Raw genomic sequence first — 15371 nt, forward strand, 5'->3', positions numbered from 1 at the left:
ACACCCCTTCACTGTCCGGAAATTGGTACTATAACCTACTCATCTCCATGATTTTAAAAGTTCAGTATCACCTCTAGCTGGTTTGGCTCAGTGAATAGAGCATCAGCCTGCAGACTGAAGAGTCCCAGGTTCAATTCTGGTCAAAGGCACATGCCCCGGTTGCAGGCCCCAGAAGGGGGCGTGTGCAGAAGGCAGCTAATCATTGATGTTTCTATCACTCTCTCCTTTCTTCCTCTCTCTGAAATCAGCAAATATATATATATTTTTTTAAAAGACCAGAATTTAAAAAAAATTCAATATCATATTATAACTATCCTATCTCATAAAGACAGAATATGCAAATTGACCATAACTCCACAACAGAGATGGTGGCTCCCACAGCCAATAAGGAGGGAATATACAAATTGACGCTACAAGGCAGAGGTAGAAGGTGGCTCTGGCCATAGCGAAGACGGTGCTGGCAGCCAGGGGAAGGAAGGCCTATACTTGCACAAATCTTCCTGCATCTTGCCTCTAGTAATACGTATAAAGATAAACAAAATATTTTTATAATAAACTGTTTTTCAATATTTAAATGCTCAGGCAAGACGGTAGTAGAGGAAGCAGTGAGAGGCTTGTACATGTTCATAGAATCGCCATGTATGCAATGCTTATGGGCACGTGTGTTGGATCCGTGGCTGCACAGTCAGGACAGGTTGGGCTTTGCTGCAATAACAAACACCCCTCTGCTCTTCAGTGTATCTCTCACCCACGCCATGTTCAGTGTGGTGGGCAGGGGCTCTGCTCTTCATGCAGAGGTGCCACCAAGACATGCACAGTCACCATCGCTGGGACCTGGAACCAGAGGCGTGGGAGAGTGTTCACTGGCTCCTAAGACTTCTTCTGGGAGCGACACACACCCACTCACATTCATTGGCCAAATAAGTCTGTGGCAGCACCTCACTGCCATGGGTCTGAAGGAATGACCTACTGCCATTTTCCCGAAAGGAGCAGACACCCATGGTGACTGGCACAGCCACCAAAGGAGCAGACACCCATGGTGACTGGCACAGCCACCAAAATCCCATGGTGGCCCTGCCTTGGCATTGGGGTTGGGGAGGTTGCTGTCATTTTCTGAAATGGTGAACAATAAATTATTTCTCCCATAATTCAGTGTATTTGTAAATAGTTTAAAGATAATGTGTCCTATATAATAAAAGGCTAATATGTAAATTGTCCCTTTGGGAGTTCGACCGACTGGGAATTCGACCACTCGCTATGACATGCGCTGACCACCAGGGGATGGTGTGGGATGAAGGAAGGCCCCAGCAGCCAACTGCCGGCTGCCAGGGAAGTTTGGCCCCTTTGAGCCCTGATCACTGGCCAGGCCTAGGGACCCTACCTGTGCATGAATTTCATGCACTACACCTCTAGTGTATAAATAAGATAATGTATAAGTCCTAGATTTAGGGCCTAGAGCATGGATTGAATCTTCATGATGTGATCTTATCTGCACATGTTAGAACACCAGCATCCCTTCCTCACCCCCTCACTACATGTCACTGTCGTCACTGCAACAAAACACACTATCCAAAGCGCCCCACAGGGGACGTAGGAGCCCCACAGAGAGCCGGTGGCTGTGGCAAACCTGGCCGGCAGAATACCCTGTCCTGCTCACTGCTGCTGAAGTAGTGTGCCCAGCCCCCCATGCACACTGGCTGCAAGCCCGGTGCTCTGGGGGAAGCAGGGCCTCCATTCTGTCTAGCCCCCCACCCCGCCCTGTCCAACAGCCCTCCACCACCCCACCCCCCCATTTGTCGCAAGCCCCTAGAATCCCCAGTGCTCAAAACCAAGGCTCCGGAGAACCCAGCTCCATCATCCAGTAGGCCTACGAAACCGCCCGCGCTCTGAGGCGTGGGTGAGGGGCAGCCTGCCTCTGAGTGTCCGAACCTGGGAAATGGTGAGAAAGTGCCCTATGAGGTGGTTGAAAGCGACTTCCACCCCCAGGGCAAAGGCCATGGCCCGCACCTGAGGGGCCCGAGCCTCGGCCTCGATGTCCGATTTCTGTAAAGGAAGCGGCCTCCTTTGACAAATAGAAATATGCCAGTGAGACCCTGCTCTTTAAACGTGTTAGCACAGAGAGAACTGTTACTGGTATATTCGAGCGTGATCTGTGGTTGGACAGAGGCCACAGCATTGATGTGGGTCAGTAAGTGAAGGTTTGGGGCTATTTTTTTTTTTTTAAGAGATATCTTTCACTTGTTTGGGAACACTCAATGATTGGGGAAGGAGAGAGGAGAGAGAGAGGGAGAGAGAGAGAGAAATGAAACACACAGTGAGTACCATTTAAATTCTTGATAAAAGGACAGGTGTGTGCGGGTTCGTGCTGTGCCGCAGGCAGCCCGTGCCAGCTCTCTCCTCACGTGGCACCCTGAGCTCTGCCGCCGAGGACAAGCTGATCACACGCACTCTTCACAGCAGACACCCTGTCCCAGGCCTCTGTGCCCTCTCCCACGTCTCCATCCAGCTTCCCCCGGAGTCCACAGCCACAGAGCCGGGCTCACAGGGGTGGGCAGTCACAGGGGTGGGCAGTCACAGAGCCGGGCTCACAGGGGTGGGCAGCCACAGGGGTGGGCAGCCACAGGGGTGGGCAGTCACAGAGCCGGGCTCACAGGGGTGGGCAGTCACAGAGCCGGGCTCACAGGGGTGAGCAGCCACAGGGGTGGGCAGTCACAGAGCCGGGCTCACAGGGGTGGGCAGCCACAGGGGTGGGCAGCCACAGGGGTGGGCAGTCACAGAGCCGGGCTCACAGGGGTGGGCAGTCACAGGGGTGGGCAGTCACAGAGCTGGTGCTCAGAGTCCGGGGAGAGAGCACGTGGCTGACCCCCGCCCCTTGCTCCGCTCATCACCCCCCCCCCCCCCCCATCCTCACGTGCCACAACTTAGAATCAGCAGAATCCCCAGGAACTTAGGAACTGGGGAGAAGCCTGGAGACAGAGAGGAAGTACCTGCCACGCAACCACACTGAGGATTCCCGACAGAAATTCAGTTGTCTTATTAAAAAAAAAAAAAGGCATTTTGTGCCCATCGACAGTATACACTGAGCATCTGTCTCACTTGTGTGATCCACACGTACCTGTGGAATGAGGACTGAATGAATGAATGACAAACGGCGGGCACTTCTCCGCATCCCCAATCGCATCCTGCCCCGATTCAACCCTCACGCACGTGGTCTCCCTGACCAGACTGCCAGTGGTTTGGGCAGGAACCAGCCTCCTCGGCGTTCAATCCTGCCCACGCAGCCTGTGCCCACGTGCCAGGTGCCCGGGTGTTCAATTGAATTCCTATAAACGCCTGGACTTTTCCCCCAGGCTCCAAGGCCAGCAAGCACCCTCTCCTCTGCCCTCCCCTCCCTTCTCTCCCACCTCCTCAGAGATCATCCACTTCCCGAGCCGGGCGCAGGCGCAGATGCAGACAAAAGGAGGGGGGCCCGTTAACCTGAGGCTGCAACATGGCCTGGCAAGTGAACCTGCCAGGATCTGAACTGGGTCTGCACTGGGCGGGGGAACTCTGCCCTGTTCAGCGGCCGTGGCCTTGTTGTGAGCTGGGGTTTGGGGCAGTGAGGTCGGGCTCACTTCCGGGGGCTGAGCCCCGGTGAGGACCTCGAGGGCAGAGCCACTGCGTTGCTTCCCAGAAGCCCCTGGAAATTGATGGGGACCCCAGAGTTGGTGCTTTGACTCTTGGATGCTATTCAAGGTCCTCAAAGCTTAAGCGCCCAGAGGGATCCAGACCACCAGACCCCTGTCCATCCCCTGCCCTCAGCCGCCTCTGCAGCCGGCTCCCTGGCTGCTGTGGTCACATGCCAGTGTTTTATTCTGGTCCCTGGAGTCAGACTCACGGGTTCCGGCCGAGCACTTGGCCTCTGTAGATACGGATTGTGTCTCTTGGCGAGTGTGTGTGCGAGCTGTCCCCCCGTGTCTGTCCTTCCTGTGGCCAGAAGGTCAGCACTTGTCGCTGCAGGCTGGCTGCCGAGCCGTCTCCCTCGCTGGCGGCCCCCTGCCTCCCGGGCCACCGTGTGAGCTCGGCGCTGCCACTGAGGCTTCTATTGTCCTGACCCGCCATCTCCCCTGGTTCTGTGCCCCCGCTCCTGGCACCGAGCGCCCTGTGGGACCACAGTCTGCTGAGCAGCCCACTTTCCCCACTGGACGAGGCTCTCCCCTCTTTTCCCCCGAGCCCAGCATGGTCCCTGCTGCTGGGAGGAGGCCCAAGGAGAGCAGTCCCCGGCCTGTCTCCCCTTGCCCGCCACGCCTCCCCCTCACCCCTGCTTCTTCCCCGCCCTGGGCTCCGAACACCCAGTACCTCTGTCCGCCTTCCCACCACGACCCCCCTTCGTCCCCCCTTCTTCCCTTCTCCTGGGCTCCGAACACCCAGTCCCTCCGTCTGCCTTCCCACCACGCCTCCCCGGAAGCCCCTTCCTCACTTCCCCGAGGGATGAGAACTCGGGGCGGAGACGGTGGTATAACAGAGTCTTTTATTCAACCAGATGAGAGGGCAAGCGGCTGTCCCCGGCCCCCCATGCCTCCCGGGGCTGGGGGTGACTGTGCCCCCGGCCCAGACCTCCTTCTCATTGCCAAGAGACCACCGGCTGTCTCAGGGCCGGGGATAGACCAGAGGGCTGCCGTGACTGGGGCTTAGGTGACAGCTTGGATTTGGGGATGGAGGGGAGGGTGCAGGGGGGGCCAGCGTGGAGGTTGGAAGGAGCCGGGTTGGGATGTAAGTGAGAGGAGAGTGAAGTACAACCCAGCCTCTGCAGGCCCCAGCGCTTCCCCCTGTTCCCAAGGTGACGCCCCTCCGTGGGGAGCCCCCCCGGCCCCCTCCCCCCCAAAAAAACCTCCCAGCCCCTCCGCCTCTCCCACCCACCGCTCAGACACAAACCAGAAGCAAATGCTACACAACTATGTGAGATTCAGTCCCCACCCTGCCCTGCAGCCTGGGCCCAGGGGGGTGGGGGTGGGCGTGGGATTTCGGGGGGCTTAGCCCTGGAAGCCCAGCTCCTTGTACTTGGCAGCGATGTCGTTCCGGAACAGCTCCAGGGCCTTCTTCATGGCCTCCTGGGCGTCGGCCCCGAAGTCGCCGCCGAGCTTGCTCTGCAGCTCCTGGATGATGCATTCGGAGATGAACTGCAGGGAGAGGGCGAGAGGGCAGGTCACCGGGCCGGGCCGCAGGAGGGCGGGAGTCAGACCCTTCAGGGCCACCTGCCCAGCACCCACTGTACACGGGCGCCTCTGAGTGGTTTCCACAGACTGACTCCTCTGCTCCCCGGGACCCGCGGCAGGGGTGATGGGGAAACTGAGGCACGCCTTGGTCTAGAAGACTTGTAGCCAGGTAGGCCGGTTCGCCCACTACCCTCCGCTGGTGCTCAGGACGAGGACCAACCTCAGCGCTGAGAGAGCTGGGGGGGGGAGGGGGGGCGGCCACTGCAGGCTGGGGGAGGGGAGGGAGGTGGGGGGTGCTCAAGGTCTGTGACTTCACCCAGCACTTTGCAACCAGGAAGTCCAGGAAAAAAACAATCCCCATTTGCTGTGTCTAATGTTTGCATTAGTGGCTTAGTGTGGTCATCTCTTTAATAGCCTACGGGGGGTGGGCAAGGGGGGGGTGGCTGGGCACAGAGCATCCCACTTCCTGTGCGGAACTCAGCCCTGCAGCTCAAACAGACAGGGGGTAGGGGGGGTGGGGAGAGGAGAGAGAGAGGCGGGCAGGGACCAGGCCTGCGGCTCAGCCCGGGAAAGTCCTGTCTCCCGTTGGCCTCACCGATCCCACCAGGAACATGGAGGCAAGGAAAGTGAAGCACAGGCTGCCACAGGCTGGAGGGTCTCACGGGTGGAAAAGCTCCGGCACCTTTCACCAGCTAATCACCATCTGATGCCAGGCGGGTCGTGTACAGAGTCCCGGACGGGGACGTGGCCAGACCGAGGTCTGGGCTGGAGTGTGCACCCAGGGGGCTGTGGATGACCCACGGCTGGAGCCGGGGACGGAGCTGGGGATGGAGCCGAGGTCGGGTTTCCTCAGGGCAAACGGGGGTGCAAGTGACCGAAGAGCAAAGGTCCACACCCAGGAAACACCTGTCTCTGGGCCTTGATGTGGAGACATGTGTCATGTTTATCTTTAATGTTATAAATGCAACGAAATGAAGTGTGAGAGCAAGCCGGGCCTTGAACGTGGGAGACCCAGATCTCAGGCCCAGCTCTGCACGGACTCACCGCCATGCGTAAAGTCACGGTACAGTGGGGGCTTCGGGGACGCCCTCAGACTCCCCAGCTCAGCCTATCCGAGTCTACTGCAGAGCCGCTAACACCTGGGGAGCTGTGGGATGGGGCAGCTGGGCCGGTGAGGAAAGACAGTGGCCCCAGCACCCAGCACCCACTGCGGCCCCTCATCCCCAGGTGAAAAGGAGCAAGAGTTTCGCGAGGGGAAGAGCATCCACTGTTTATAGTAAATGACGCTTGTTGGCACAGACCCAGGTTCCCGTCTGCTAGCTGGTGGTGCCAGCCTGGCAACATGGGTCTCTCTCTCGAGTCTCAGTGTCCTCATCCCTGGAGAGGTGATGGGTAAGGTGACCAGACGTCCCGCTTTTGGCGGGACAGTCCCGATCTTTAACAATTTGTCCTGAGTCCTGTGGTGTTTTGAAAAAGTCCCAATTTTTGGAAAGAAAATCGGGACTTTTTTTTTTTAAAACTCTGCGGGACAAATTGTTAAAAATCAGGACTGTCCCGCCAAAAGCAGGACGTCTGGTCACCTTAGGCATGGGCCATTCCGTTGTACGGAGAGCCTGCCACAGGCCGCCGGGGCTCGGCAATGGGACAGAGCCGGTCTGCCCTTGAGGAGGGCAGTTCCAGCCGGAAGACAGCTGGGTACAGAAATAAACTGCCACACAGCCGGGCAGGTGACATGGCAGGAGGAGGACCAAGCGCCTGTGCTGGGGGCAGGCAGGACTGGCGGAGGGAGCAGCTGACGGCCTGGCACCGAGGCGGTGGCTTTGGAGCTGAGCCTTGGATTACGGACAGGATTTGGCAGGAGAAGAGGGGGAGGGCGGGGAGCACAGTGTGAGCTCATCTCAAAGGCCGTGGTGCTCACACTGCACGTCTACGCACGTCTGCAAGGCTCAGAGGGCAAGGCAGGACAGTTTGTGTGAGACTGGGGGGTGGGACGCCCGTAGGGGTTCAAGGATAGGAGGTGCCAGTTGCTGGCGGTGCTGGTTGTTGATGGGGGATATTGGGTCGCAGGGGTTCGGAGCGTGGGCTCCAGAGGACCCCAGATCAGCTACACACCCTGGCTCATGAGCTGTTCAACCTTGGGCAATCTGCTTAACCTCTCTGAGCCCTCCGTTTCCAAATCTGTAAAATGGGGATAAAAAATTTAAAAAAAAGGTGTCTGCCTGCCCAGTGTCCCTTTTCTCCTCCTGCCCTGGTCACAGAACACTAACTACACGTGGAGCGGCAACAGACTACATTCGCCAGTTTTCCCAGCAGACGGGTGTGGTCTTATAACTAACACCCGGCCAACAAAGTGCACACAGCACTGTTGGATGAGATTTCTGGACTCCTTAAACGCCTTAAAAGAGAGCCCCCTCTCTTCCTCCTGCTCCCTGTCTGCAATCTGGCTAGATGGCCGGAGCTCTAGCATCCATCTCGGACTACGAGTCAACGTTGGAGGGCAGAACAGGAAGAGCCTCTATCCTGGGACTTCCATGCCAGCTCTGACTCCCTCCTTCGGAACTTCGGAACTTCGTTTGTGGGAGAGGAAAAGAAAACACGGAATGCAATGCCTATGGGTGTCGTTGTGAGAATTTCGTGAGATTATGCCAGTGACCCAGGCAAATCCTATCACCATTATCCTTACCCTCAGGGCATACCAGCCTCCCCCCAGGGGCTGCACCAGCCATTCTACCCTGGGTCTCCAGCTCCCTAGTGCTCCCAGTCACCACATCCTCTCTTCCCCCAGGACTCCTGAGGCTCTGTCTCTTCTGTAAATAGGCTGGAACCAATAGAGCCAGCCTGCCGGGGGGGCCACCCCCATCCTCACCCCAGAATGGAGCCCCAGCTGCTGAGCTGCGGCCACACCAGTCCTGCAGGTCACACACCCAGCGGCTCTGGGTCAGGAGCCGGGGTTCTGCAGGAACACAGACCTCGTCTGAATCCTGCCTCTGCCACTTGCAACCTCTGTGACCGCGCACCAGCTACTTCCCCTCTCTGTGCCTCAGTCTCCTCATCTGTCGAGTGAGTGTGGTAACAGTACCTACCTGTGGAGAGAATGCAAGTGCGTGATAGCCCACCTGGCAGGTGAGGAGACCGGAGCACAGAGCAGGGACATAGGCCGCCCAGCAAGTTAGTGGCTGAGCTGTGACGCGAACCCAAACCTCATCCTTCTGAGACCTCTCCCTCCTCCCCCCCATCCCCCCGGGCCCGCTCCCACCTCCAGGTACTTGACGGGGATCTTGTGCTTGGTGGCGTGGGACTGGGCCAGCGGCTTCAGCTCCGCCTCGTGCTGCCCCTTCTTCTTGAGGATGCCGCCCAGGGCCGTGAGCACGGTGGCGCCGTGCTTCTTCAGGTCCTCGGAGGCCTTCATCTCGTCCTCCGACTTCAGGTTCTTGAACTTTTCGAACTTCTCCAGGGTCTCGGGGTGCCCCTTGAAGAGACTGCGGGAACAAGGAGGGCTGGCGTCAGGCGCGGGAGCAGGCAGTGGGGTCTGCAGGGGGCCAGGCTTGAGTTCAAACTCGACACTTCTCCCACCCCTCCCTGCTGCGGGCTCATCCTTGCGCTGCTTAAATACTTCTAGCGACGGGAGGCTCACTACCCGTGAGCCACCCAGAGCAGATCGAAGATCTCAGGCTCAGCAAGCTCTTATTTTGAGCCCAAACTCAGACTCCCTGCACCTCCTATGCCCCTTACAGTGCAGATGGCGACGGGCCCTGGGGGGAGCGCCCCGCCAAAGACCAGGTCCTCGCTCCTGCCAGGGACCCCGCGAGCTGGCCGCAGAGGCATCCTGCCCGGGCCCTGAGCAGGCGCCTCCGGCCTCGGCTCGGCCTTTCCTGCTGCGAAAAGGCTGGTGTTGGTTAAAGGGAGTGGTGCTGGCCCTGGCGGGGGTGGGGGTAGGTGGGGGGACACAGACCTGACTTTGCCCACTTCACTCATGGGCCTACAGAAGGCAGGGGGCCAGCCCAGGGTCACACGGCCGGTCAGTGGAAGGACCCGGACCTGAGCCCAACCTCAGGCGGCTCCATCACTGGCGATGTCTCCCTTGGGTGCCCCTGAAACGTGTGGAGGAGAAACCCCGTCTGCCTGCTCCCTGTCCTCCTGCCTCGTGGCTTTGGCTCCTCAAATGGTTCCTCCTCCTCTGCAGCTTCCAGACTCTGCAACACCCTTACACCCAACGGCGGGCACACGCCCGTTAGTGTCAGTGTGTCCCCGCACACACCTGTGCTCACACGCACGCACAGGCATGTACGCACAAGCACGCTGCACACGGCACCGACAGGGACCCTGCCTTCCCTGGGAGCATCCCTCCGGCTCGCCCAGGAAGCTCGGGGCTGTCCACAGCCTGGCTCCATGCCACTGCCTCACCCCGGGGCCCCAGCTCAATGCCACCACCTCACCCCGGGGCCCTGGCCAAGCCTCTAGTGCCACTGACAGCTCCTCTCCGGCACCTTCCGCCCGAGGGTCCACACTCCTGGCTGTCATTATCTGGTGACAATGACCCGGGAACTCTTGCTGACAGCAGTGAGACCTGGCACCCCGGGGTGGGGTGGGGGTGGGGCTCCGTGGGGACACGGGGAGGAGACTGTCTGGGGCAGGATGGGGCCAAGGACCTGGGACCCAAAGGGATCTCAGGCGTTTTGCAAGTCCCCAGGGTCCGGGAGGCGGAATACGGGGCTGGCCCCAGCTGTCTCCAATGTGCTGTGTGACATCAGAGAAGCCACTCAGCCTCTCTGGGTCTTGCTCACCCATCGGATTCCTCAGCCTCCAAATTCCAAGGCTGGGCCCTGCCTCAGTGGCTGCTGAGCACAGCCGCAGCTCTGAGCCCGGGTCTGTCTCACATGCTGCCCGGGAGTTTGTCCAACGAGAGCCCACGGCCCTCAGTGCCCGCAGCCGAGTCCCCGCACAGACGAGAGGCCAGACCCGGACTTGCCTGACGGGAACAACCACCAAAATGGTGGCGGCATTTTCCCTCACTTTTCAGCAGCGCCCCTGGCCTCACGGTTTTCCTCTGGTCCAGCTCTGCCCTGGCTCACCACCATGGTTCCGTCTCCCTCCTGCCTGGTTAGCCCAGTCTGCAGGCAGGTCCGGGAGAAAGGAGGCCGGTGCCGGTGTCCGCTGGACGGACACCACAAGGAGACTGAAGATGGATGGGTGGGCCTGCAAGATTCCTCTCTCTCCGGCACCACAGAACCAGAGCAGGGAGGGCCAGGACCGCGGGCCAAAGCCGCTCAGCAGTGAAAGCAGGTGCGCTGAGTCCACGCTGCCTGGAATCGAATGCCAGCTGTGTGACTTTGGGCAAGTTACTCAACCTCTCTGATAAGCCCGATGGTCATCGGCATGGCAACCTCATAAAGATGTGGCGAGTTAATGTCTGGAAAACACTTAACACGGGGCCTGGCCATCAGTGTGAACTGGTCAAATGTTCACTGTCCTCCTCCTCGTGTCCACCGCCATCATCACCTCCGTCACATCGCCACCCTCGTCTCCCCATCCCCCCATCGCCTCCATCGCCACCCCATCGCCCTGCACCACAGCAGCAGTGTCACTGTTAGGGCCAGGGATGTGGGCTCAGGCCGGTCCTCTCTGCACTACGAGAATTACTGGCCACGGGCAGTGATTTTCGATTTTTCCATGACCTCGAGATCCTTTGTGCAAGAGAAAGAAATATAGAAAGCAGGAGCACTTTGGGCAAGAGAAGGCAAGGAAGGCAGGGGCCCGGGCCCACTCAGCAGCCCCCTCGCTCCCGAACCCTCGCTTCTGGAACCAGATGCCCCCGGCTTCCATGCTCTATAACACATGTGTCAAACACAAGGCCCGCGGGCCAAATCCAGCCCGCCAGGCCTTGCAATGTGGCCCGCACCGCGCTGTCATCACTGCACTCCGCTGTCAGTTTATGACATTGTCAATTTATGACTGTTCAGTAAACCATTCGGCCCGCGATTTAGGCTGGATTTTAGATTTTGGCCCCTTCTCTGATTGAGTTCGACACCCCTACTCTATAACTTCACGATCATGCGAGCCCTCAGCACAGTATTATAGTTACTGCCCTCGTTGGTAACCAGCGGCGTGAGAGACGTGACCTTCCAGGGTAATCATCTGGGGCAGGACCAAGAGGCCAGGTCATACCGGGGCACCAGCAGGCCTGGGAGCCAGCATCCTCTCCCTCCCCTCCCCCACCTGACACTGAGCAGGCAGAACCCGTTGGCATGGCCTCTGCGTGTCCCGCAGCCCAGGCTCTCTGGATTCTTAAGGAGCCACGAGCCCCAGGCATCACGTCTTGTCCCTGGCGCCTGGCCCGGGGCCGGACTCTCCGAGCCACCGGGGAAGGGAGAGAAAGTTTCCCCCAATGACACAATGCCCCGAGTCTCCTTCAACGTCCAGGCCCTGCCTCGGGCTGGCGGCCCCCAGACTACCCTGGAGACTCCCGCTCTGCAAACGGGTCTCGCACCCCGACTTCCCCGCCCGCCCGCCTGCAGCAGGGAGAACCATGGATTTGGGGAAGGCCAGCGCAAGAGGGTGGGAAGGGTCTCAGAGACCATGGTAACCAACCCCTTCACGCAACCAATAGGAAACTGAGAGGAGCAGTGGTGACCTGTTCAAGGTCACACAGCAAACGGGTGGCTGAGGAGCTGATGTCAACCTGGCGGGTGGGGGAGAGGCTTTGTCCAATCAAACAGGCCCTGTGGCAGCCCAGCGGCCAGAGGACAGCGACCGGAGGAGAAAGGCAACAGAACTGCATTGACTGTCCTTCCCCGTGTCTCCAGCGCTGCCACCGAGGGCAGGAGCCTCAGATAGCAGAGCGCCCAGGACCGACCCTTCTCCGGAGTGGGGGCTGGAGGTGGGTGAGGCCCCGGGGCGAGCGCCAGGGCATCCGGGTGGAGAGGAATGCCTGGTCTGGCTCAGAACGAGGGAGAAAGTCATCTGTGGGTTCAAGGGTGAAGGACAACCCACTCGCTCATGGCAACCCCACAGCCCTGCCTCCCAGGCCTGGAAACGCCGATGGGCACAGGTGTCTGACCTGGGCTGCCCCCGGCACGGGGGAGGGGCCGAGAGGAGACTCGATCCTCGTGTGGGGAGGAGGGTGACGGGGAATGAGGGCCCATTCACAGGCCACCAGCCACTCCAGTGTCCAGAACTTGGATTCTTTGTCCTTTAATTTCTTCGGGAGCCCCTGGCTGTAGGAGGCAGGGTGTGTGGAGACAAATCCACTCCGAGCTCTCAGATTCAAGACATGCGTGGAGTCAAAATCCACTCATGGGCCTCCGTCTCCTATTTTCTAATTATAATACTTAAAGGGCCCTAGGCTGGGCTTCATCTGTACCGGTTCTGAACTCTGCCACTCACTGTAGGCCAGGAACGGTGCTGAGCCGCTTATAAGCATCTTATATCAGTCTCAGGTTGACTCTATAACGTAGCTATTGGGATGTCTCCCCAGGTGTAGGAGAAAAATGGAGGCTCAGAGAGGCTGTGTAGCTTCCCGCGGGTCACACAGCCGCTCAGGGTCAAAGCCTGGTCTAGAGGACATGTCTCAGCCCGAGGGCCGGATCTCAGCCTCTGGTCTTTACAGTCTTCAGTGGACTTGTGACAGGGGATGTGGCCCCCTCTCGGGCCCCTTCTGTCCTCATCTAGTACGTGAGGCGGCTGCATGAGGTGCCCCTGTTAGCTGACTGTCTGGAATTCCTCTGGGTGGGCTCAGGCATCCAGTTTCTCCCGACTACAGACATAGGTGTGAGATGGATCCCTGTCCTTTTCTAACTCCAACCCCAGACATCCAAAAGCAAAGGAGAACCGAATGGGGGTGAGTTAGCAAGCTCCTAACACAGCCAACTGGTCTACCCCAGGGCAAAGGTGCCACCTTGCTGTCAAACACCCTGCCGTCGGGGAAGCAGGGGAGAGGGGACAAGGGAACCGCTCCCTTTTACCTGATGAGGACGGCTTGCCCGTGGCCCGGGATGTCAGCCTCCACCTTTCCCCAGGCATTCAGCACCAGCTGCCATTCCCCGTCGCTGAGCCCCATGGCGAAGTCTGAAGGAGACAGAAAGAGCAGGTGCAGGCTGACGGGGTGTCCTGGTCCCGGCAGCTGGGGTTTGAGGCTGCCTGGCCCCAAAGGGGTTTTATACCTTCCCGATGCCTGACACAGATCACTTGACAGCTTGCTCCCTCCCCACGCCCCCCCCCCTCCGCCCCTCCCCCTCCACACAGGGGTCTAATCTCCTCCTTTCTCTGGCCCTTACATGGAAGCTATTTCGGGGCAGGTGCCATTGTGGGGAGGTAGGACAACTCAGGCCACGCGGAGGTGGGGGTGGCTGTGTGTGTGGAAAGAGTGGGGAGGAGGTGGGGCCACTGTCTGGACTCTCAAAGGCCAACACAAAGGGCACCACCGAGGCCGGTGCCAGCGGCCTGAAACCCAACTCTCCCTGCTGCCAGCGAGGGGAACTGGCACGCTTCTCCGCGTGGGCAGCAGGGGCCCGGCTGGCCTGGGCAGTCCTGGCCCTTGTCAGTCTCCTGGTGCACACTCCCCCCCCCCCCCTTTGCCAGCATGCCCCTCACCCAGCCGGAAGTGTGGGGGAGCCTTGATGGGGCTATGTTCACAGCTGGCAGACCCTGGCAAATCCATAACCTCTTGGAGTCTGAATTTTTCTCACGCCACACAGAAAATCGGCTTCATGGCTTTGCTCAAATACTCAAGGTGCAATTCATGGCTTCCTCCCTCCATTTATCTGCCTATGGTCCTATTGTATGGCTCCCTCACTGTGGTCTGTGTCTTTGTCCATTCTGACTCCCCCATTAGTGCTTGCTCAGAGACTGTGCTGGGCGCCAGACCCTGTTCCATGCACTTCTTTACTTTTGGTAACTCCTCATGACACACACTACATGACACCTAGTGGGTGGAAGGGCTGGGATTTGAACCCAGAGAGCGGGGCCCCTGAATACTTTACTCTGATGTTCAAATGGACAGGGGCTCTGTTTTATGCATCTGTGTATCTCTTGGGCCTCACAGTGTCTTGTACCAGATGTGAGTTGAATAAATGCTCTTTGAATAAAACGATGGTGGCCTTGCATGGAAGGCAAGTGAAGATGACTGGCCGTCCTTAAATCCATCCATCTGTCCAAGATCCAGCTATCCATCTTTCTACCCATCATCCATCCATCCATCCATCCACCCACCCATTCATCTATTCATCCATCCATCCATCCTTCATCTATCCATCCATCCACCCATCCATTCATGCAACACAGTTTCAGAGGACCTACTGTGTGTCAGAAACTGTGCTACATGAAGAGGACACAAATCCAAATAAAACATACCTCTGTGATCAACAAACTCCCAGTTTCCTTGGGAAGGTGAGTTTCCTATCCTATATAATAAAAGCCTAGGTGGAGTCATGCCTTCATGTGATGTCATCACAAGATGGCCACCACAAGATGGCCGACAGGGGAGGGCAGTTGGGAGTGATCAGGCCAGCAGGGGAGGACAGTTGAGAGCAATTGGGCCATCAGGGAAGGGCATTTGGGGGTGATTGAGCCGACATGGAAGCAGTTAGGGGGATGATCAGGCTGGAAGGCAGAAGCAGTTAGGGCAATCAGGCAGGCAGGCAATTAGGAGCCAGCAGACTGAGGTTGTGAGAGGGATGTCCAACTACTGGCAGTTGGATATCCCCCAGGGGGTCCCAGATTAGAGAGGGTGCAGGCTGGGCTGAGGGACCCTTCCCTCACATGCACAAATTTCATGCACCAGGCCTCTAGTGAGAAATAAAATTACAGTCTAGTTTATCTAGTGCTATGATTGAGGTATACACAGCCCTTTCTTCCGCGTACATGGGCTTTTACCGTTTACAAAGTGCCCCCTTGGGCAGGATTACCTCTGGTCTTCGCAATGGCCCTGTGAGGTCATGAGTATGGCCCCATTTCACAGCTGTGGACAATGAGGCTAAGACAGAATAAGCAGGCAGGCTGACCGTCCTGGGCCTCTAGCAGACGTGACAGTTAGGACTACCCCTCTCCCCCATATATAACTCGTTCTAAAAGTAACTGCCCTTCCCCAGCGCCTGCTGGGGGGAAGGCTTGGCAGTCATGTTCTCCACGCAACTCACTGCCTGCCTGACTCAGCTGATTGGGCCAGAGCTGGCACCCGGC

At 58.4% G+C, this 15371-nt stretch overlaps 1 protein-coding gene across 1 annotated transcript; it reads right to left on the reverse strand.

The window, feature by feature from the left end:
- Positions 1-4488: 4488 nt before the first annotated feature.
- Positions 4489-13367, reverse strand: MB (myoglobin). Its single transcript, XM_084876710.1, has 3 exons — positions 13157-13367; positions 8452-8674; positions 4489-5159 (listed from the first exon to the last, which is right to left on the reverse strand). The coding sequence occupies exons 1-3, from the start codon at positions 13249-13251 to the stop codon at positions 5013-5015; spliced, it is 465 nt and encodes a 154-aa protein (XP_084732836.1). The 5' UTR covers positions 13252-13367; the 3' UTR covers positions 4489-5012.
- Positions 13368-15371: the final 2004 nt, after the last annotated feature.

Source organism: Pipistrellus hanaki (assembly GCF_964339955.1).
Source record: "Pipistrellus hanaki genome assembly, chromosome: 3".
NCBI classification, from domain to species: Eukaryota; Metazoa; Chordata; class Mammalia; order Chiroptera; family Vespertilionidae; genus Pipistrellus; species Pipistrellus hanaki.